The following is a 22,287-nucleotide window of genomic DNA, read 5'->3' as shown; positions in this document are numbered from 1 at the left end:
GTGTTTATTTATGTCCTCAGGGGTGTTTACTTCCAGTAAGACAGTGGGGTCAGGTACACCAGACCAGGACAAGAACTAGGACCAGAACCAGGAACAAAGAGCACCGACCAAAACCAGAACACACCTGAGACACTGAACACACCTGAACACATCTGAACACATCTGAACACACCTGAGACACTGAACACATCTGAGACACTGAACACACCTGAGACACTGAACACACCTGAACACATCTGAACACACCTGAGACACTGAACACACCTGAGACACTGAACACACCTGAACACACCTGAGACACTGAGACACTGAACACATCTGAACACACCTGAACACATCTGAACACACCTGAGACACTGAGACACTGAACACACCTGAGACACTGAACACATCTGAGACACTGAACACACCTGAGACACTGAACACACCTGAGACACTGAAGGAGTTACTGAGGAGGTTCTTTACCTCAACAACTTTTCTCACTTCCTAATAAAAACTTCTAACTTGTCCTTGAAACTGCTTCACCTGAAAAGCTCTTATCTCTCAGTTTATCAACCATTAAAATGAATCATTTTGAAATAATTTGATCAATTTATTTTATATTAACAATCGATCAATAACTCCATCAGAACATTAGACTTCCTCTGACTTGTTGTTTGAAGGGTTAACATTTTCATTTCGGTTTTTTTCAGTTGACGTTTTTCTATTTTACATTTCCAGATTTTTCACTTTTCATTTTCTAATTGTCATTTAATCAATTAATCATAAATATCCAGTTTAAACGTTCCGCTCTGAAACGTCGTTTATTTTCCATTTTCTCTTTTAATTCAACTCTCAGTGTAATTTTCCTCCATGTTGAAGCTTCTTGTGATGAAGAATTCATATTTCATGGAGGAAGCAGTGTGTCGGACTCTAATGAAGTCTCTTATTAATTAATAACGGACACATCACTGTATGTATATATTTATATATACAGTGTATATACATATAAATCAGTACATGACTCCTCACCGTGCTGCTGCTGCTGCAGTCTGTCGGACTTCAGCTTTGATTTAAAGAGTTTCTGCTGCAGAAGTTTGAGGACCGAGAGTTCCGGAAGTCTCGCGGTGACTCTGTCTCTGTCTCTCTCTCACCTATCGATCCCCGATTGATCAGTCGTCGTGAAGCTCCGTGTTCTGTCTTCATCCTCCGAGAGACACGAGGCTCAGCCCACGTGGAGCACTCTACACCCCCCCCCCCCCCCCTTGTCTCCTCCTTTTGTCTGTTTTTGATTTTCTCATTTCCTGACACTCAGCGCTCTTTAAAGCTCGTAGCTGAACACGGACGAATCAAACAAACACTTTAACAAACACTTTATGTTTGAAATCTCCCTATTTAATATTCAAGAGCAGTGTATAAACATTTGATAAATAATTACACGAATAAACTTTTTTATACAGCACTTTTCAGGTATATATTTCTCTCTCTCTCTTTCTATATATATATATATATATATATATATATATGTGTGTAAGTATATATGTATCATGTATGTAAAGAGATACTACTTGGGTTGAGTTGTACAGTACTCTGTTACTTTCACTGCAAACAGAAATGAGTATTCACTGCCCTCCAGTGGTCAAAGTGAGGAACTACAACACAACGTCATTAAAATAGCAGCACAGATGAAGAGCTCTCTGAGGTTCAGTCATTAGTCCTGTTAAGTTCCCAGAGACCCTCAACGCCGTCCGACTGATCTGAACACAAACAGTCGCTCTTTCTTCCATCTGCAGAGTGACCGAAGTCCATGTCACGTGATTTTTAGCTTGCTAGCTATCCTGCTAATGCTAGTTACCGAAAACATCAAGTAAAATATGCTTTAGGTAGCTGCAGTTTGATGGTTGTAATTGAATGTGAATGCCTTCAGATGAACGCTCTGACTCTTTTAGTCTCTGTATGAAGGCAGGGACGGTCAGCCGGTTCTCAGGGAGGGGCTCACAGAACACAGAGGGAGTGTGACTCCTTGGCTCAGGACGCCGTCGCTTTACAGTAAACCTTCAGAATGATGTTCTGCACTGCATCAGTTTTTGTTTCTGTCGTGTTTTAGTTTACATCACAATGAAGTCATTTAACATGAAAGCACAGTTTACATGACTAGAACAGGAGGAGTTGTTTTCTTTACATCACTGTGTTAGATATATGAAATGAACTTGTCTCTTTGACCCCATCCCAACTTGGCTGCTTAAAGAGGGTTAACCTTTAGTCAGCACTTCTTTACTAGGCTACAAAGATTGGTTTAATTTACAAAAACAAGCATAAAAGAGCAGCCTGAGGTAAAAGGTACGGAGGTCCAGACCTCACTGGGGGCTACAGTGGCGTCAGCGACAGCTGATATGACCTGCAGCTGGCAACATTTCTCATTTTAACCGGTGAAAGTGACGCCAGCGCTGGAATGTTTTCTGCACTGAGCTTTGATAATAAGAAAGAGATAAATGATGCATTAACAGATTCATTAGTGAGTGTAGAGACTCTGTGGAGTCCTGAAGAGGCAGGAAGGTTGTACTTATTCTCACAGAATCAGTAAGTAAAGTTTATCTATATTTAAACAGCTACAGAAGGACATTCATTACACACAAAGAGAAACAGGTTGACATGCCTCATTCCACTCCTCAGGTATGAGGAAACATCAGAACTAATGGGAAAGACGGGAAGGAGACTCAATGCAACGTTTCCGGGTCTGAAAACCCCAAGATTCAATTAGTCACGTACTCCTGAGACTTTCTGGTTTCACCAGTTTGTCTTGGAGCGTACAAAACAAAAAGGTTTACACTGAAAGCAACAGGATCCGTCTGTAATAATGCAATTCAATTTTATTAATAAAGCGCCAATTATCTCATGACACTACATAATATTTATCATGGCTTTATAATATTATTATTATTATTATTATTATTAGGGAGACAGACAGACAGACAGGCAGGCAGAGATGCACAGCCAGATATACAGATATAGACAAGGAGACGCTCAGCAGGACATGTTGAGTTAAACAGGCTGAAGAGGACGATGCTGGTATGACGTCCCAGAGCCTCCTGTAGATATAAGAGTGAGATAGACTGAAGGAGAAGCAGCAGTTTGTCTGTTTCCTCTGACGGTGAAGCCACAAAATCTCTTCAGTCAACCTGCAGGTGAGTTCAGACAGGTGAGCATCCAACCAGGAGACGTTATCAAAGCAATAAAACGAGCTTTAAACGAATAGTGATTTGTGACTTTTTATGTCCTTAGTCCTAAACTAGAGACACAATATATTATAATTTATACAATATATATTTTTTCTATTCTACATACCAGTTACATGCAGGAGTGGAAGCTATAAATTACATTTACAGATTTGTGGTGGAATTTCAAGTTTTACAGCATTTGGTCTCAGTCTGCACACTGACAGGACGAAACAACACGCTTCCTTATCCTCCTACAATATGAAGCTGCAGGTACATCAAGCTGCTGGGATTTACTTTTCTTATAACTAAACACAGCTCATCAGAGATCCAGACAGACTGACATCAGGATTATTTTCAACATCTCACTTCAGCAGAACAATGAAGGTAAATTTGTAACTTCGTATACCTTTCTGTCTAAACATCTATGTTAGCTCTGTATGCTCAGTATGCTAACTGATGACAAAATGACAACGCGTCCTCTGTTCCAGCTGGTATCAGTCGTCCTCCTCGTCCTGGCTCCAGCGTTGACCAGCTGCAAAAAGCTCGTCCTGCCGGTCGACTGCAATGACATCTATCGCCAAGACAAGAGCCACCCCAGTGGAGTGTACACCATCTATCCCATCGGATCCACCTCTGCTGTCCAGGTACACTTCATCCTGTCCGGGACGCAAGTCGACCTTCACAATAAAGATGAAACAAGTTCTGACCGATGCTTCTGATTCAACAGATACAAGTAGTCGTAGCACCAGTGCTATTCATGGTTCTGGTTACAGCATGTTTGAATATAATAACATGTATTCAGTATTTACAACTGGATCACGTTTGCTAATGAATGTGTTTGTGTTTAGGTGTACTGTGACATGAAGTCAGAAGGAGGACGGTGGACGGTGAGTTTTCCCTGAAGTCAATTTGAAGTCACAGCCAAGTGGTTTTACGTATTAACATCTGGTTAGATTGCAATCGTGGTTCTCCGAAGGTTCTCTGAGGTGCTCTCCAATCACCATACACACTCTAGATCAGGGGTCTCAAACTCAAATTGCCTGGGGGCCGCTGGAGGCAGAGTCTGGGTGAGGCTGGGCCGCATCAGGTATTCCACAAAAAAAGCTTTGCTAAAAAAAAAATCCAAACTTCTCAAACTACATTACTAACAGTTATTTAACTTCAATGGGTTCTTCTGAACACGAACGTTCCTTCTTAACATGGCGTCTCTTGCCTACTCCTTGCTGCCAGAAACCTGGCAGCGCTTCCTCTCACATAGCTGAGCCGAACAGAACAGCCCGGGAGCAGTCGCCTTTCTTTTTGTCTTTCATGATGATATGAACATCATGACATTTGTAGATGGTAGAAAGTACCGGGTTAGTGAGCGCAAAAAAAGGCGAATTCTACCGTGCTGTTGTTGTTGTTGTAAACGTCGTCATAGAAACAAGTGAAAGCATGAAGCCGGGACAGTGGGACACCATTATCCCATGGAAGCGTTATTTACTGGCTTTTATTTTCTATAATAACTCCATGGATGCAGCAGGAGCATAGCGGCGTTGTCTGAATCAAATATGTGGTGTGGCACAGCAGCAGGTTCGCCTGGTTCTGTTTCATTACTGTCACACACTGTGGAATCACATGCACGAGCCTCATTTGCTGTCACACAGTGCGCCAAACATGGATGTAAAGGTCTTTTAACGTCCGTTTGTACGTCTGCTCTACTCATTAGACCTCAGTGAGAATTACGCACAGGTTCTCCAACAGCTGATCAGTACGCACAGCTGCTGTGGATATTTGGGGCGACTTTACCCAAAATTCATCACGTTTCTGCAAACCGTCACCACTGTAAAGTGTCAGTCATCATTATTAAACATCAGAAGAACGATAAGTGATGTATTGACAGAGCTCGCGTTGAAACGGACTTTACAAAGTGCTTCACAATAATTAAACTAAGTGATCATTAACGGGGAGATGATGCTCAAATTAAAAGAATGATGCTTTATTAAGGTTTAATAATGCATCTTTGAATTTTACAGAAAGCTGTGTAGCAAAAATAACAACACAATCTACCGTGAGGTGCGCACATTCTCAGCGCACATTGGACGAACAAAAATCGCGGGCCGCACTAACATTAAACTTTTATATCAAGGTGGGGGCCACAAAATATTGTCCTGCGGGCCACAATTGGCCCGCGGGCCGCGAGATTGAGACACATGTTCTAGATATACAGGGAATGATTCCCCCATTGTCAGGTACGTGAAGTACATGGAGACTTCTTGCTGACAGCAGCTTGCACTGTGTTGCTCTAATAACTAAAACGAGACACAAGAGAGGCAGAAGGGTTGTTTAAGTCTCAAGGAGAACAGAACACCTGTGAAAGGGAGTGGCCACTCAGGTGGCTACTATCAACCTCAAGGATGTTGCATTCAGACATCATCCAGCAGGGACACTAACGTTTCCTGAGGTTTGGTTTTAAGGCAACATATTCCAGTTTCAGGACCTTCACTTGCTGCACGGATGCATGTTATTTACACAGTGCTGAATCAAACAGAAGTTATCTGATAACACTTTACACATAGAGCCAGAGAGACCCAACAGGTCCCACCATGAGCGCTTGACAACAGCAGCAAGGAAAAACTTCCTTTAACACACAGAAACCTCGAGCAGAACTGGACTCTGGGTGGGTGGTCATCTGCCTCAACCGGTTGTTGTGCCCATGAGGAGAACACTTGGAAGAGGTGTGGTTTGTGTTTCAGGTGTTCCAGAGGAGGATGGACGGCTCGGTGAACTTCTACAGGCCCTGGGATCAATACAAGTTGGGCTTTGGTAACGCTGCTGGAGAGTACTGGCTCGGTGAGAAACTGAACTAAACTAAACTAACAGTCATGTGACTATTAAACTCAATGGTTTTAAAGTACAAATATTAAACTCTGCAGGTCTGTTCGTTTGTTGGTTTTCTTTCTGAGTCTTAAAGTTTTCACATAAACAAACATAGTTTCTCTTTATATTCGGAGTTTCTCACTAAAACTCCTTGAATGAATCCTTGAGCTTTAACAGTCTTCTTCTTCACTGCCATGATAGTGTGTGTTACTGTCACCTGTCGATCAGTGTGATACCAAACGGAGTCATCTGTGTGCACGTGCATGCATGTGCGTCCTCGTGCACAAGATAAACAAAACAGGACCATCTCATAGAAAAACAGCTGCACAGCGCTACCAGAGGTCAAAACCTTCACAGGGAACCTTTAATGTCAAAGAATATTTTTCTGAATTTTATGCAGGTCTGTACAAAATGTGTGTGTGTGTGTGTGCGTGTGTGTGTGTGTGTGTGTGTGCAGGTCTTGAGAACATCCACCAGTTGACACACCAGCGGAAGTACGAGCTGCTGGTCGACATGGAGGACTTTGAAGGAAAGAAAGTGTTTGCTCGGTACTCGTCGTTCTCTGTCGATGCAGAGTGTGACGGATATCAGCTGCGTGTGTCTGGATTCAGTAATGGAGGCGCAGGTGAGCGTCAGTGTTGCAAGCGCCCCCTGCTGGCCAGAGTAAAACACACATAAACCTGGTTATGGTATGACGTCACATCAGCAGATTGACGAAGCGGAAAATAACATAAGATATCATATTTTCATTATATTATCATTATACTTTAAATCGTCCAAAACCAACTAAAAACAGTCTGTGTGTAAAGAACGGACACAGGAGTGAGCTACTATTACAGTTCTGTAATCATTTGGTAACTTTATTTGGTGAAAACACACAAATCCCTTTATTCACGTTCAGTTCGTCTGTCCACTTTTATTCGATGTTTTCAACATGCTGACGTGTGACCAAGCTAATTTCAGACTGTCACTGCCCCTCAACTACGCTGCTTGCTACACTGGTGTCAGAAATGGGTACCAGTAATAGTCCCAGTAGGTTTTCAGAGTGGCAGCATGGTGGTCCCAGTAGTCCCAGTAATCTCAGTAGTATTAGTATCATTAGCATCATTGTCAGGAACAAACTCTGTGGTTCATGTTGTGTTTCTGTAGGAGACGGCCTGAAACATCACAACGGACGGAAGTTCACCACCTTCGACAAAGACCAGGACGTCTGGTCCGGCAACTGTGCCAGATCATTCCTGGGGGGGTTCTGGTATGGAAGTTGTCACAGTGCAAATCCAAACGGGGTTTATCGTTGGGGGGCTGATAAGACTCTCTATGCTGTTGGAGTGGAGTGGAAACTCTGGAAGGGCCATGACTACTCCCTGAAGACCATCAGCATGAAGATCCGTCCTGTGCAGTAATTCTCCAGGACCAACGTACAGCAGAACGTCAGCTGATGATTTGTTTTCTCTTTTCTCACATAATGTTTAGATGGAAACAGACACATGGAGTCTGATAACATGCTGATTAACTGCAAACACAATCAGAAATACTTTATTGATCCCCGGGGGGAAATTACACAAGTTACAGGTGCTCCCATTCACGAACAGAAAAAGTAGCATGGAGTTAGAAATGGGAAGTATGTAAAAGTATAAGAAATAAAAAATAAAAATATATACATTTACAATATTTAAGTGAAAAATATGTACAATAACAATATATGTATATATATGTCAGTAACAGTTCAAGTATGAATATAAATAGAGAATAAATAATGCGGTTATGGTAATTTATAGCGATGAAAAAAGATAAAGAAAATGTTTTCAAAAATAAAAGCTTCTTGACGCCAACAAATGGACGTCAATAGTTGACATAAATATTTCCATCTAAAATAAAAGTCAGAGTCTGATTCTGCTGGGTGTGAAGTCTTCAGTGAAACAGCTGTTGGTGTAGAGAAATGACTGAACAGGTGAACAGGTGAGGATCCACAGGAACAAATACAGAAACATCCAACTCAATCACTGAACTGATGAAGAACCAAATGACAGATGCAGTTCACTTGTATTAGAGCTGACAACAGCTTTAACTCTGCTGTTCCATGTAGTTGTATGAGCAGACTGAGAGTATATCTGTGGTTTCACTGGGACACAAACTACACATTAACCCTCAGACTGTGACACGATGTTACTGTTTGTAGTTGGTTCTGATGTTCTTGGCTACAGAAGGAGAGGACGTCACCGTCTGAGAAGGTTTTGGTTCCTTTTCTCTTCACGCTCTGCTGGTTAACATGTTACCTTCAGTCTGCTGGCTGCAAGTAAACACACACTCAGCTTTAAAGTCAAACTGACTCAGTAGAGGCTTGAAACGCTCATGTGAATCATTATCTGCTGTACGATGACAATAAATGAGAAGCATAAATCTGATGTGACCTGATGTCGTCACTATGTGCACCCCCCCCCCCCCCTTTTATACAATAGGATAAAACAAACCTAATAAAATACAACATTTTACAAAAGAAACAATGAAACAGGAACATAGGTCATATGCAGCGTGTGATAGACTATAATTATGAGTTATGTGGGCTGAGCAGGTCCTGGTGGTCCCTCTGAGGGTTATTATATATGTAGACTTTTCTTTTTATTCTGAAGTGACTCTGTAGTAACAAACAAACAAACAAACAAACCGAAACGGTGCCCTTTCAGCTTCATGATGTTCTGTTACCTTTAGACATTTGTCTGATTTCTTTTTGTTTGTTTGCTGCTCGATCCCCTTTGATGCACTTTGACTCTAGTTTTGTAAATAAAGAGAAAAAGGCGTTTATTAAAGAAACTTTATTTTGAAAATAAAACGGGAGTCATTTCGGCTTTTATTTTGTATCATGTTAACCGGAAGCTCTTTAGCTTGACGTTTCTGGTTTTTGAAGTTACGTGAAGTCAAACGGATCCTTTACAGCGGACTCGAGTGTAGTATTAGTAGTACTGTAACTGTGTCCGTGTAGTAATATTCGTAGTTTTTATTATAAGTCTTAGTTTTGTGAGAAAGCGTCGATTCAAACACTCCGGAAGTCTCTTTGGTTGTCCACTGCAGAGCGGCGCGACAGAGGGGTCAAAGGTCAAAAGAACCCGGAACATCAACAAAGCAAACAAAAGCGGCGGTGTGAAGTTCACGGACGTTCACGTCCCTCTGAGACCCGCAGAGACCCGCAGATATCCGCAGACATGTTCTCTGTTTTACCGCCCAGAAACTGTTTGGTGGCGGCGGCTCTCAGCCTGGTCCTGACCCGCCTGTCCTGCTCCTCTCTGTCGGTCCAGGACATCCCGCACATCGCCACTTACTTCGGGACCAAGACCCGGTACGAGGAGGTGAACCCTCATCTGCTGCGTGACGTCTTATCCGTGAACAAGTCCGTCTTAAAACCTCCGCCCACCGAAGGGTGCTCCCCGGTCCACCTGACCGCCGTCATCAGGCACGGCAGCCGGTACCCGACCGTCAAAAACATCCGCAGGATTCAGAAACTGAGCGAGCTGGTCCGGAGAGAAGCTTCCAGAGGCTCCGGGGGCTCCGGGGGCTGGTTGCAGGACATCCAGAGCCGCTGGGAGATGTGGTACACCGAGGACATGGACGGTGAGCACAGCCGATAATATCTTTTAATATGATTATGAAACTGCTGTGTGACGAGATGAGAGCTGGTGGTCCTGTAAAATCACCCCCTGATAATGTTTCAGGTCAACTATTATTATTATTATTATTATTTTGTAAAAGGATTTCCATTAAAGAACTGAAACATGAAGATGTTCCTGAGAAGACAAACCGGAGTTCTGCTGTAAATGTTCCAGAAATATGAAGAAGAAAGAAACAACTGAAGGCTTTTATGTGTTTATTAAAAATGTTTATTAAACGTTCAGAACAACAAACACAACAAGAGACAAACGGACCAGAAATACATCAACTGGAATGTCTCTGCTCCTCCTCCTCCTCCTCCTCCTCAGGCCAGCTGGTGATGAAGGGCAGAGATGACCTCCGCCAGCTGGCGGTGCGTCTGTCCACCTTGTTCCCGTCGCTCCTCTCGGAGGAGAACATGAGCAGGATCAGTTTCCGGAGCAGCTCGAAGCATCGCTGTGTGAGCAGCGTGGAGGCGTTTCAGGAGGGTCTGCAGCAGCTCTGGAGGCGACCAGGTGAGACCACGTCAGTGTTAAAGGCCCTGTACTGCAGTACAAGTACCAATACCACACAGTACAAGTACTCTGTTCCAGTACAGGTCTGTGAGTATAATCAGTAAACTGTCCTTAAAGTACTCCAGCAGTCAGATGTCTCCTGTGACTGTCCTCCTGTGACTGTCCTCCTGTGTCTGTCCCCTGTGACTGTCCTCCTGTGTCTGTCCTCCTGTGTCTGTCCTCCTGTGTCTGTCCTCCTGTGACTGTCCTCCTGTTATAGATTCTGTCATTAGATGATTATTCCTCATCATTAATGTGAAGCAGGATGTTACTGTTGGAGTTGGTTGAGGTGGAGCTCATTCTGAACTATCGACTAATGATTATTAGTGTTAGATTAATGATTATTAATGGATCGATTGTTTGGTCACAATGACCCAGAGCCCAAAGTGACGCCTTCACAAAGCTCCACATTCTTAACAAGACATTACAGTTATTAACAGCATTCAGAGGGAAAGCAGCACATCTGCATCTGAGCAGCTGGAACCACAAAATGGTTTCACACCATCAGTTCACTTCCTGTCAGTCCACTGATCCATTAATGGACTGATGGATTCAGCTGGACTTAATAAACTGTTTTATAAAACATATTTAACTAACTCTTCATGTGTTTAAAGTGACTAAAGCTGTCAGATAAATGAAGTGAAATCAAAAGTACTCTGAGATGTGACTCAAGTGAAGTACAAGTCACATTGGTACTCGAGTGCAGTACTGCAGTACTCTCTCTCTCTCCCTCTCTCTCTGCAGTACTGCAGTATAGCCACCAGGTGGATGACGAGCTGATGCGTTTCTTTGAGCGTTGCCGTGGTTACGTGGAGGGCGTGGAGAACAACCGCACAGCGCTGCTGGAGGTGGAGAAGTTCAAACAGGGGGAGGAGATGGAGGCAGTGAGGAGGAGGATGGCCGAGAGGCTGGGCCTTCCTCAGCACCGCCTCACTTCGGGTCAGACACACACACACACACGTCTTTCTCTCTGTACTTGTGAGGACCTTCATTGACTTTAATGTTGATTTGATCTGGTTTTAGGTGAGAACATGTCATTAAATACCTACAAGACAGAAGGAAATATACAATTATGTCTAAAAGAAGAAAAACCAGATGTAGTTTGGAACACAATGAGATAAATGTCTCGTTTTCTGTTCTTCATGAAGATTGTCCCTCTGTGTCTCCTGTAGATCTGGTTGAAGCAGCGTTCTTCTTGTGTTCCTACGAGCTCTCCATCAGATCGCTGCACTCTGCGTGGTGTTTCCTTTTCGACGAGAGCGACGCAAAGGTACTGAGACACACACACCAATCAGTCAGTATTGATTATTGGAGTCTTGCTTCATGTCGTCCATCTGTGTCACAGGTGATGTTTAATATCTGACCTGCCGTCTGTCTGCAGGTGTTGGAGTACAAGTCGGACCTGAAGCAGTACTGGAAGCGTTCTCATGGTCACGTGATCAGCAGTCTGTCCAGCTGTCCTCTGTTCCATCACGTCTTCAGGACGCTCGACAAGGCCGGACGTCCTCGCAGGTCGGTGACATCACAGGAAATGTGTGAACTATGTAGTCGCAGTCTGAGGCCTGCAGGGCGTCGTCTCCACCAAGCGTCACGTCACGAGTCAGGGTCGATTTCTGACCAACGTCGACTCTCTTCAGTTATTACCTGCGCTCTAAACAACCAGCTCTCAGGCTGCCCAGCCTTACTGAAGGTTGTGTGCAGCCTGAAGAATACCTGCAGACATTACTCAGGGCTGAAAAAGTTCTCTGATCTTTAATCTGTAACTTTAGTTAAAGTTCACATTCTCTAAATAGACGGTGTATCTACGCTATCCATGTGTGTGTTCATGAGGTCATTATTATTAGTTTATGACGGTTGGTGCTGAAGACGCCTTGAGTTTGTGGTTCTGGGACATTGAGACATTGTGAGACCTCCCTGTGTTCTGCCCGTCTTTGAATGAACTTTATTGACTGTCGGTGTCCATCAGGTCCACCGACGCCTCACCTGAGCCGGCTTCCATCCTGGTGGGTCATGCCGAGACGCTCCTCCCCCTCCTCTCCCTGCTGGGACTCTATAAGGACCAGACTCCACCCACCGCCAACAACTACCACACACAGCATGGTACGAAGCCCCACCCCCGTCCTGACATCCAATCAGAGACACGGACACAATGTAGCACTTGATCCAACATGGCTGCTGCAGACACACCTGTTAAATGATTTATTCATGCATTCATCACTGTCTGGAACATGTCGTCCAAACTCTTTTCTAGTAAAACTTGTAACAACATGGCCTCCCTCTGGCGCCCCCCTCTGGACAAACTTTACATGTTTTAATGTTTTATCTCACAGCAATCTAACAATGTAAAGATTTTCTCTCCATTTTTCTCAGGGGGGCGCTGGTGTCATAATGCACATCCTGTATTGTCATGTGTTTACTAATCTGATATATGCTAACATGCTAACACCAACACATAGGCCTGTTTGGGAACCAATAAGACGACAGAAACAATTAAAACTATCAGGAGAGCGAGACCCCGTTAAAGCTCCTCAGAAGGTCTGTTGTAATGTCAGCTGCAGGTCGGTGCTGCTGCTCTCTTTACAGATTTATTCTTATTTATTTTTAGTCTATATATGTTTCCATGTAGTCACATGGTCTCCATTACAGCAGCTGAATCAGCTGTTAGCAGCTCCTGTCTGCAGTGTCCTCATGGACGGACAGACAGCCATCACTGATCACTGAGACACTGAAGGAAACTTAAAAACAGGAGGATTCTCAGGCAGGTTCTGCAGCGCCTTTCCTCTCTGATGTCTGAGGTTTGTTCTGATGGACGTCAGAGATGACGGTCTCCTCTGGACCTGGACGTCACTCTGAATGACCCAACATGAGTTTCAGACCTGACTGAGCTACGACTCTGAGAAGGAGGGAGATTTTTGACTCTAATTCAGGATCTCTGCCTCCCCTTCAGCTCTCCGGCGCCCCCCTGAGGAGGCTTTAGTCTTTACCCTGCTGAGTGTCTATTCCAGACCAGATCCTGGTATTCACAAGGGTTAAAATGAGTCCTGAACGAGTTAATTTACTGACGAGCTCAGTGAAGGTTTCACCCCCCAACCTCCAATTGTGATGTTCATCCTGTCTGGTTCAGGGGTTCGGTTCAGTTCCTGGTTCGGGTCTAAAACTCTCCTGTCGTGTCTCACAGGTAGAAGTTTCCGGACCAGTCTCATTGTCCCGTATGCCGCCAACCTGCTCTTCGTCCTGTACGACTGCCAGCGAGGCCCGCGGCTGCAGCTGCTCGTCAACGAGTCTCCGGTTCGATTCCCGGGGCTGGAGGCGGAGGACGCGCCGCTATACCGGGACGTCCGGGCCACGTACCGCCACCTGCTGGACGGCTGTGACTTCCACAGGGAGTGTGAAGGAAGACCCAGGGGCCGCGGACCAAACACTGAACTCTGAGTGAAGAACCAGGTACTCCGGCCCAGTAGAAGACAGAATCCAGTTCAAACATGAGTCCTCCTTCTACCACAGCCTTAATGTGTCCATCTGTGAACACTGGAACCACTTCAGTCCAGTTCTCTGCCTTTTATTTCTTTAGACCGGAAATGAAAATCTGACGGTCTGTAAACCCCTCCCCGAAAACATGGATTATCCAATGACAGCTTAGCAACAGTGACTAGTGTACATGAGGTCAGAGAGAACAGAGAAGAGGGGTCACGTGACCTCGCAGGTGTCCAAACAGATGTATGGATTTGGTGTTTCTGTGTCGACTGTGTCTCTGAAGCATCAGCTTTGTGTTTTCACCAAAACTCTTGGCAGCTGCTTGTTGTCGTGTGTTTACATGTGTGATGAGCTGGAAAGCAGCTGGTTTTTGTAATCAGGGTCAGGGATTAGAGAAACCTGATTTCTTGGCGTGACTGAGTCCTGATTGACTTTTTGAATGCGAGCACGTGCAGGACAAAGAAAATCCGTCTGTTTTAAACCTGAAGATCTTCCCAGAGACACGTAAACAGCATGAAGCAGCGCAGAAGTCCTTTAAATAAAATACAAAGTCAACAGTTTTATCAGGTCACCTCACTAACTAGTTCTTAGTTCAGATCTGCTGTTTCCAAATATTTACAGCCACTAACTGCAGGTGGAACTGCTTGAACTATGAAACGTTATGCTGATAAATGAGTAAATAACGTCAGTTAGTTTAGCATAATCAGATGTTTCCCTCATTATAAACTGAAGGAATATGGATGTGAGTTTTGAAACTTTTCTCGTGATCCATTCATCTTTAACTTTCACGTTTTCACTTGTGACGAGGAGAGAAAAGCAAAGTTCACACATCTTTCTTACTTTAATACTCCCAGCGTTCATTTTTATTTTAATGGACATTGTTGTTGTTTCATTTCATTTTTCCCAGAGAAACTTGAGTTTATGAGAAACTCCACGTTTATAAGCTTTAAAAGAAACGGATCATTCCCCGTAGACAAACGGACACAGAGTCTGTATGTTCTTTATTTATTCAGGTTTTATGATCTTGTGATGTTTATGCTTCTTTTTCTTCATTTTCACTGAGCTTCTTCACGTGTCAGTCTGAGGGAGGATTTTCTCAATAAAAGTCCTGTAAATGAGATAATGAGGCTGACAGAGAATCAGATAATAAACTGCTCTGGTTCTGGTTCTGGTTCTGGTTCAGGGTTGTTCTTCAGGGTGAATCATTATTTTCGGTTGTTTACGTGTCATTGTGCCTAAATCAGGTCAAAGTTTAAAATAGTTGGTTGTTTAAGTTGAAACTGGTGTCAGCGTTCACTCTGCTTCTTCTTTCTTTGACAGATGCCAAATGGTTTTAATTGAAAAGCTTTAATAAACGTTTTTCACAGTTGAAACAGAACAAAGTGTTTCCTGTCATCAGTCCTGTGTTTCAGGGAAAATATCTAGACTTTGAGAAAAGAATCCAAATATTTTCAAAAAGTTCTCAAAATCCAATTTTGTTTTCTCCTAAAATTACTTTATTCATTACAACTTTATTTTCATGACTTTATTCTTCTAATAACTATTAAAGCATTGAATTTATTGTTTCCTGTAAATATACAACAATAACTAAAATTAGTCATAATTTAAGGAGATGTTTTTACAACAAAATACGAATTAGTCTTCAATGGTAATAAGATATGTGGTCATAAAATTATGACTTTACTAAATCTAATCTTTTCTCTTATGAAAATATTCTTTTATTCATGTAATACCACTTTATTGTAAAGTTTGTAAAATGGCTTTATTCTTTTGCAAATGATGCAAAAAATAAGTTTTGTTCAGGTTATGACTTCTTGAATATTAAATATGTCTGACACATTGTGTTTTGACAAGTTTATTACACCATCCAGCAGTTATTACATCATAAGTCAACAGCCAATAACTACACTGTAAAAAAAACACATTTACCAAAACTGACGCTGTAGTTTGCAGATGAATTGATTAGTTGATGGACAGGAAATTATAAATGTATGAAAAACTGTTTCTAAGATTTTCAGTTTGACTTCACAAGAAACCGAGTGTCTTTGGGTTTGAACATCTGACGATGTCGTGCTGGACTTGTCGAATTATCTTCTGACATTTTAGAAACCAAACGATTCATCGACTGAGGAAATTATCCTTTACTGTCATCATGAAACAGAAACCACAGTTCAAACATCAGAATCACAGGATAAAAACAAAATAATGACAATATTAATCAGAAAGTACACTTCATGGAAAAGTCAAAGTTCAGCTCCATTTGATGGAGTTTGGATTCTTTCTGCAACATGTTTACACTTTTATTTTACCGTGTAAACGTTTCAAAAAAACATCATATTCAAATGTGAAACTTTATGGTTTCAGTAAAAGTCTGATATTCTAGATTTCTCTACATGTTCAGAGTCAAAGCTGCAGTGAATGTTTCTGCTTACATGTCTATCACAGCCTGATATTATTATTATCATTATTATTATTATTATTATTAAAACCCATCAGTGAGCCTCGCTGTCACTGGGTCACATGTTCCTTCATCACCATGAACACACACACTGTAGTTTATCTTGACTCAGTCCCACACACACCGTCCTGCTGCCCCAAACACTCACTAGAGCTCCACATGTGGATTCATCCGCCGCTGAAAATAGTCCCCCACCAATGTACTATTTCCTGCTGTTAGTTTGATAAAAACTACAGCGAGCAGCTGTTTGCGGGAATGACTGAGCCTTTTGAAACATGAAACTATATATTTGTGAGGAGTTTTTAAAGGTTGACGTCTTCAGTAGGAACCAATGGGCCGAGAGCTGAGAGCCACAGACAGGAAGTGAGACGGGACTGAGGGACGGACTGACAGGTTGATGGTTTGAATCTGAACATGAGATCTGAAGATGTTAACAAACATAATAACAGACTTTTACTTTAAAATCCCACTGAACTTCATGTACAGCAGCCCGGGCCGCTTCACCTGCTTACTTACTAGTTTAGAAATGAAACTGTACATTTGTGAGATGTTTTTTAAAGATTTACGTCTTCCGTAGGAGAAGAAGAGATAATATGAGAGAAATATTAAGGGGGACAGGTTGGGAGTCGGAGCCTGTAGTCTGGTTCGATGACGAGGAAACTTGGCTGACTTTATTTACAGCAGAAAGCACAACGAGAGGTGTAACGAAGAGTTCTGTCGCCTCTCTAACTGCGACCGTACAGACGAGCGTCGCTTCATCCACGTCTGGATTATCAGATGATGAGGAGACGACTGATTCAAACAAACAAAAACAAAGCAGTGGCACATGTGGAGGCAACAGCTCAGTACTACATGCTGAACTGATGAACGGGCCGGGAATCGAACCCGCGACTGCAGGCTGGGCTGACGAGGTCATCATGTGGTCAGTGTGTGTATGTGTGTGTGTTCAGTCCAGAGCGGCGTGCAGCAGGACGCCGTGTCCGCCTGCCGTTTTAGACTTCTTCATCTTACCTATTGCCTTCTGAAGGTCAGACTGATGGATCGGACGAATGAAGTCCTCTGATGGACTGAGAAACAGACAGGTGGAGAGACCATTGAGTCATTCAGAGTCGTTGCTATGGAAACGATACTGGTCTTGTCTAGTGGCATTGGGCTTCAGAATGTTGCAGACCAGAATCTTTGGTCTGTAGTGGCCTTTACTGAACGCATGCGGTCGTCTCACCTGTCGCTCTGATTGTGGACGAAGTCTCGGACGCAGAGCAGAGCAGCGTCGCGGCACATCTCTCTGAGGTCACTTCCTGAGAAACCGTCCGTTTCCTTGGCGATGTCGATGAGGTCAACCGACAGGTCCACCTGCAGAGAGACAGAAGGGTGATCGGACTCCAATCGGCTGATGAACCGATTGATGGTCTCACACCTGGAACACATCGTGTCGGTGTGTTTGAACTTACGCTCTCGTTCTCCAGGATGAGTTTGAGGATCTGCTCTCTCTGCTTCACACTCTGCAGGGACAAGACGCCACAGTTAGACTGTGTGTGTGTGTGTGTGTGTGTGTGTGTGTGTGTGTGTGTGTGTGTGTGTGTGTGTGTGTGTGTGTTCCTACAGGCTGGTTGATGTGGAACCTGGTGGGCATCCTCCTCAGAATAGCAGAGTCCAGGTCTTGAGGACGGTTAGTGGCGCCCATTATGATGACCTGACAGACAGACAGACAGTTTTTATGAAAAGTGCTATAAATAAAGTTTTTTTTTTTATGCTTTAAAGGTTAAATTAACGTGACAACAGTAAAGTGAAGGTCCTCCACCTTCATCTTCATCCAACGAGTATAACACACAGTTCTGATAAAGTGTTCGTGGATTATCAGACTAACAGGGACTGTCTGTGTGTGTGTGTGTGTGTGTGTGTGTGTGGACCTGGCAGTGGTGGTCAGTATCCAGTCCGTCCCACAGACTCATGAACTGAGCTTTCATCATGGCCGTGGCTTCGTGGTCTGAGCTGGATCGGCTCCTCAAGAACGAGTCTGTTTAAACATGAATTCTTATTTAAGCAGCAGCTCAACATGCAGTGAACTCCTCTTCCTCTCTGAGAGTCTGTACAACAGCAGCCGGTTAGCTTAGCTTAGCATAAAGACACAGTCTAAAGCTCCCTGAGCAACATGTCATATCTGGGTTTGATTTTATGAAGTATTTCAGTCACATGCTGAATTCTAAGATCTGTTGCTTCCATATATTATTATTATTATTATTATTATTATTAATGTATCAATTATCAGAGCGGTTGCAGATTGTTTATCATTACCCACCCACCACCAACATTCAGCCCACAGGATTGGACACTGCTGTTGCCCCACTTTGATTGACAGGTCTGTTAATACAGAGGTGACAGCAGTGTGTGTGTGTGTGTATGTATAAATATATAAAGTATATATAAATACTCCACCTATCTCGTCGACAAAGATGATTGACGGCTGCAGTTTAACAGCCAATGAGAACACAGCAGCAGCCAGTTTCTGGGACTCTCCGTACCATTTGTCCGTCAGCGTGCTCGGCTGCAGGTTGATGAAGCGAAACCCCGCCTCCTTGGCTGTTGCCTTGGCGATCAGCGTTTTACCGCAGCCCGGAGGCCCGTACAGCAACACACCTGTTACCATGACGACGGGCAATGGTTATGTCTGTACAGAGTTTGACAAGCTCCCTCACTTTTTCTTCAATTTTCAATTTGATTTAATTATATATATAGTTATCTCAGGACACTTTTTTTTGGGGGGGGGGGGGCTCATCTATCTCCACTTTTCCTTCCTCCCTCACTGCTTCTCTTTGCTTTCCTTTATTTCTCCATCCTTCCATCTTTCCTCTTCCCTTAAAGATGATTAATTAACGACATTATTAAACTGATCTACAGTCAGAGGAAACAGCTGATTGAGTCTCTGACCTTTCGGAGGCTGCAGCAGTCTGGATCCCTGGAACAGGTGTCTCTTCTGAACAGGTAAGATGACTGTCTCCTTTAACTCTGTGATCACCTCGTCCAGACCTGCAATATCTCTCCATGTGATCTACACACACACACACACACACACACACACACAAAGTCTTTTGCTAGGAAACATCTGTTGCACCGTCCGAGTTAATAGTATTCATACAGATACTCCATATAACCTCTTTCACTCAAAACGGCTCAGATGTTAGCATGCTAACGTTAGCTTTGTCAGCTGGTTCAGTTAGCTGTAAATATTTAGTAACAACTAATCTCTGCGTCAGAACTAGTTGTTGTGTTTCATGTTGTGATGATAAAACTGAACACAGAACGAGGAGAAGTTTAACTGACAAACAGCTGCTGGATCATGTTTTGTGTCTTCGTCCTCTGCTGTGTCTCTGCTTTAGGTCCTCTGTTGGCCCCTCTTGTGGAAATGATTTGCAAATATAATCGTTTAATTACATTTTCTTACTTCACCTTCACAGCTCTGGACGTCAGGCTGCTTCCTCACTGTCAACTTTCAAATCCTTTGTCAAGACTTGTTTCTACAAACACTTAGGACTTAGTACTTCTTATCATCTCTTGTGGTTCCATGTCCTCGTCTACGTAATGCTCTGTGAAGCACTCTCAATGTTTGTTTTGGGAATGAGGGAATAGTTACCTGCATGCTGAGCGGGTCGACCAGGTGAGCTGCGATGCTCATCTCATATTCAGACAGCTTCACGTTCTTAACACCAATCTGACGCATCAGCTTCTCTGCCTGGAAGAGACAAAACCATTTTATGAGTTACATTTCACTTCACGGTCCATTTAGTGGCTGTTCTGGAGCTTTCAATCATACCAGATGGAGCTGTAGATGAGCTCAGAAAAATGGAAATTTGAAAATCCCAGTCTCACCTGTTTCTGAGCCTCCACCTTCTGCTTCCTGGTGGGGTCGATGGCGTCCACCATCCACTTGATGGTAAAGTAGGTGACGGCTCCGAATATGGTGAGACGGAAGAGCAGGCCGATGACCTCGTTCCTGCCCAGAGGACGGGCGATGTTTTCAACTGGAACCTCCCTCAACACCATCGTCAGGGTCAGAGGTGACAGGAAATACACGCAGGGCTGCAGACCAACACCAACAACATGTTCTTATAAAGTCACTCAGTCAACCTCTTCACTTCACTAATACTGAAACTAACAGTCAGAATAGGCAGAGTGAAGAAAACACTTTCACTTTGGAGTCTGGAAACAGATCAGACATTTCATACACTAAGCCAATTGGTTTAAACCACTATTTTATAAAAGATTTTATTAATATTAAACACTGTCTTGAAGGAATAATCAAGAAGTTAACATATAATTCATAGAATTATTAGTTTCAGTCCTACAGCAGATAGTCTCCGCGTTTGATTCTAGGTTTTAGTTTGAGTCTCAGAGGAAGAATTCAGCCAAGTAATAACTTTTAACTAAAACTTTATATATTTACTATCATAAGTGCTTTTGGATCCAAACCGGACTGACAAGAAGCACCTGGTGAATCCTTTATGATCTCCAGAGACGCTCTGACAGCTTTGTCTTTCTAACAAGAAGTAACAAAATTGTAAATTGTCAAAATCTTAAACGGAGTCTGGCGGGACGTTCCTTTTCGTGACTGTTACTTCAACTTAACTACTCTTCATTTTCCAGTGGAGACTCCGGAACCCCATCCTGTCCCCCTGGAAGTCCTCGGACCACAGTTTGGGGCCCTTCGGTGTTCGCATTATAAATCCGAAAGAACTGTGTAGGCTAGCTGCTAACTTTAGCATTAGCTTGACCTTCTCGGCTCTCCGGTCGTAACAGAGCGGCTCCTCGCCGGATAAACTGACAGATATCGCCGCCGGTAACAAACCGCGGAGCACCGACAGCTCCGTTGAAACGGTGAGGGGAAAACGACAGAAACTCTTCGTTCATCCGGTAAAATGTGACAACTCTTACCTCCGGTACGCACGTCAGGCAGCAGCACCTCCTCGGTTTGTTCTTCGGTGGTACTTGCAGCAGATTGCGTGATGTCTTGTTCTTGTATTCTACTTTTCATTGAATTGTAACCGACTTTCAGACTCACTGCCGCCACCTACAGCACCGGAGAGGAGACTGAATATCACTTCAGGCCATAGACTGTATATTTCAGACGCATATTCACCAGAAGTGGGACATTTGAGAATTATTGATCCTGAAATGACCTTTTACAGACTTTGGGGTTGAATCATTTTGAAGGAAATGTTATTGATCTTTAGTAGTATTAGTTAGCGCAACAAAAATTCTGTGTGTTTATATAAATAATATATCTTAAATTACAGGATCATCCCTGGCAGCAGCAGGTGACTGCAGCAGTGTGAGCATCTCTAGTTGAGGACCATTGATGTAAAGAAATGTGTCGGTTCAATGAATCAGTTGGATCCAACAGGTGGCGCTATAATACAGCTAATAATCCTCTGAATTGAACATTTATAGTTCAGTACACAGTCTTCTTCATCATCATCATCATCGCAGTGTCTTCATTACCACACAGTGTGTCTTCCTATTCAGTGTTTCCATACACATTATATAACATTATAAATAAAGAGCTGGTTAAAAATCTTCAGCAGATTAACACAAGAAAATCATGAAAATCACGCTACAACGTGTAAGATGACGGATGTGAAACTGCTCTCTGTGGCCGGAGGGTTCATTATGTAATGTCAGCGGGACTCCGCTGGTTGCCAGGTGGTGAATTATTCCCACTGGTGCTATTTTGAGTTTTTATGATGGAGGTTTTGAATGGGAGGATAAAACGATCAAAACCTGGCAACCGTGTGTGCTGAAGGATGCGTTTGGTTTAGAAAGTCCAGTTAGCAGCTAACAATTAGCATCGTCAAGTCAGACGGAGTTACGCAAATTCAGAAAATGACGGGTTTTACAAAATAAAAGCACAGTTCATGATCCACAGGATGATGTGAATTGTATTTACATTTAGGGCTGTAGGCGGGATTTTAGTAATACTGAGCTAAATGAATACATACAAATACGAATAAAAGAAGAAAACAATCAGATAAAAATAATACAAATAAATAATATTCTCTCTATAATTTATTTCCAAACAGAAATCTCTAAATGCAGTTCTTAAGTTTTC

At 43.1% G+C, this 22,287-nt stretch overlaps 3 protein-coding genes across 4 annotated transcripts; 2 read left to right on the top strand and 1 right to left on the bottom strand.

Moving 5' to 3' along the window:
• Positions 1-3,035: 3,035 nt before the first annotated feature.
• LOC139302981 (microfibril-associated glycoprotein 4-like) lies at positions 3,036-8,461 on the top strand. Of its 2 annotated transcripts, none has more exons than XM_070926648.1 (7): positions 3,036-3,164; positions 3,513-3,581; positions 3,686-3,841; positions 4,046-4,084; positions 5,933-6,029; positions 6,514-6,681; positions 7,206-8,461. In XM_070926648.1, exons 2-7 carry the CDS (start codon positions 3,576-3,578, stop codon positions 7,457-7,459), a joined length of 720 nt encoding a protein of 239 aa, XP_070782749.1. In that variant the 5' UTR covers positions 3,036-3,164; positions 3,513-3,575; the 3' UTR covers positions 7,460-8,461. The 2 variants fall into 2 exon arrangements, with proteins under 2 accessions (XP_070782749.1, XP_070782750.1); XM_070926649.1 differs by having other exon boundaries at positions 3,130-3,178.
• Positions 8,462-9,223: 762 nt separating this feature from the next.
• minpp1b (multiple inositol-polyphosphate phosphatase 1b) lies at positions 9,224-13,914 on the top strand. Its single transcript, XM_070927339.1, has 7 exons — positions 9,224-9,662; positions 10,028-10,213; positions 10,997-11,191; positions 11,425-11,522; positions 11,634-11,764; positions 12,219-12,352; positions 13,431-13,914. The coding sequence occupies exons 1-7, from the start codon at positions 9,257-9,259 to the stop codon at positions 13,682-13,684; spliced, it is 1,404 nt and encodes a 467-aa protein (XP_070783440.1). The 5' UTR covers positions 9,224-9,256; the 3' UTR covers positions 13,685-13,914.
• Positions 13,915-15,580: 1,666 nt separating this feature from the next.
• Positions 15,581-21,132, bottom strand: atad1b (ATPase family AAA domain containing 1b). The gene is made up of 10 exons (XM_070927024.1): positions 21,114-21,132; positions 20,052-20,261; positions 19,816-19,914; positions 19,113-19,233; positions 18,621-18,821; positions 18,095-18,201; positions 17,788-17,877; positions 17,636-17,686; positions 17,407-17,537; positions 15,581-17,251 (listed from the first exon to the last, which is right to left on the bottom strand). Exons 2-10 carry the CDS (start codon positions 20,223-20,225, stop codon positions 17,131-17,133), a joined length of 1,095 nt encoding a protein of 364 aa, XP_070783125.1. The 5' UTR covers positions 20,226-20,261; positions 21,114-21,132; the 3' UTR covers positions 15,581-17,130.
• Between the last annotated feature and the right edge of the window lie 1,155 nt (positions 21,133-22,287).

This window comes from Enoplosus armatus, chromosome 20, assembly GCF_043641665.1.
Source record: "Enoplosus armatus isolate fEnoArm2 chromosome 20, fEnoArm2.hap1, whole genome shotgun sequence".
Taxonomy (NCBI): Eukaryota; Metazoa; Chordata; class Actinopteri; order Centrarchiformes; family Enoplosidae; genus Enoplosus; species Enoplosus armatus.
Note: the sequence above shows the minus strand (reverse complement) of the source record. Positions and strands in the feature narration are given on the sequence as shown.

Bases quoted from the DNA above. Each gene is read 5' to 3' on its own strand.
- LOC139302981 (XM_070926648.1), top strand. The intron at 6,030-6,513 runs GTGAGAAACTGA...GTGTGTGTGCAG, and splicing joins TGCTGGAGAGTACTGGCTCG to GTCTTGAGAACATCCACCAG. The intron at 6,682-7,205 runs GTGAGCGTCAGT...GTGTTTCTGTAG, and splicing joins ATTCAGTAATGGAGGCGCAG to GAGACGGCCTGAAACATCAC.
- atad1b (XM_070927024.1), bottom strand. From the start codon at position 20,225: ATGGTGTTGAGGGAGGTTCCAGTTGAAAACATCGCCCGTCCTCTGGGC. The intron at 18,822-19,112 runs GTCAGAGACTCA...TCATGGTAACAG, and splicing joins ACTGCTGCAGCCTCCGAAAG to GTGTGTTGCTGTACGGGCCT. The intron at 18,202-18,620 runs GTGGAGTATTTA...ATGTTTAAACAG, and splicing joins CATCTTTGTCGACGAGATAG to ACTCGTTCTTGAGGAGCCGA.
- minpp1b (XM_070927339.1), top strand. From the start codon at position 9,257: ATGTTCTCTGTTTTACCGCCCAGAAACTGTTTGGTGGCGGCGGCTCTC. The intron at 9,663-10,027 runs GTGAGCACAGCC...CCTCCTCCTCAG, and splicing joins GTACACCGAGGACATGGACG to GCCAGCTGGTGATGAAGGGC. The intron at 11,765-12,218 runs GTCGGTGACATC...GGTGTCCATCAG, and splicing joins AAGGCCGGACGTCCTCGCAG to GTCCACCGACGCCTCACCTG.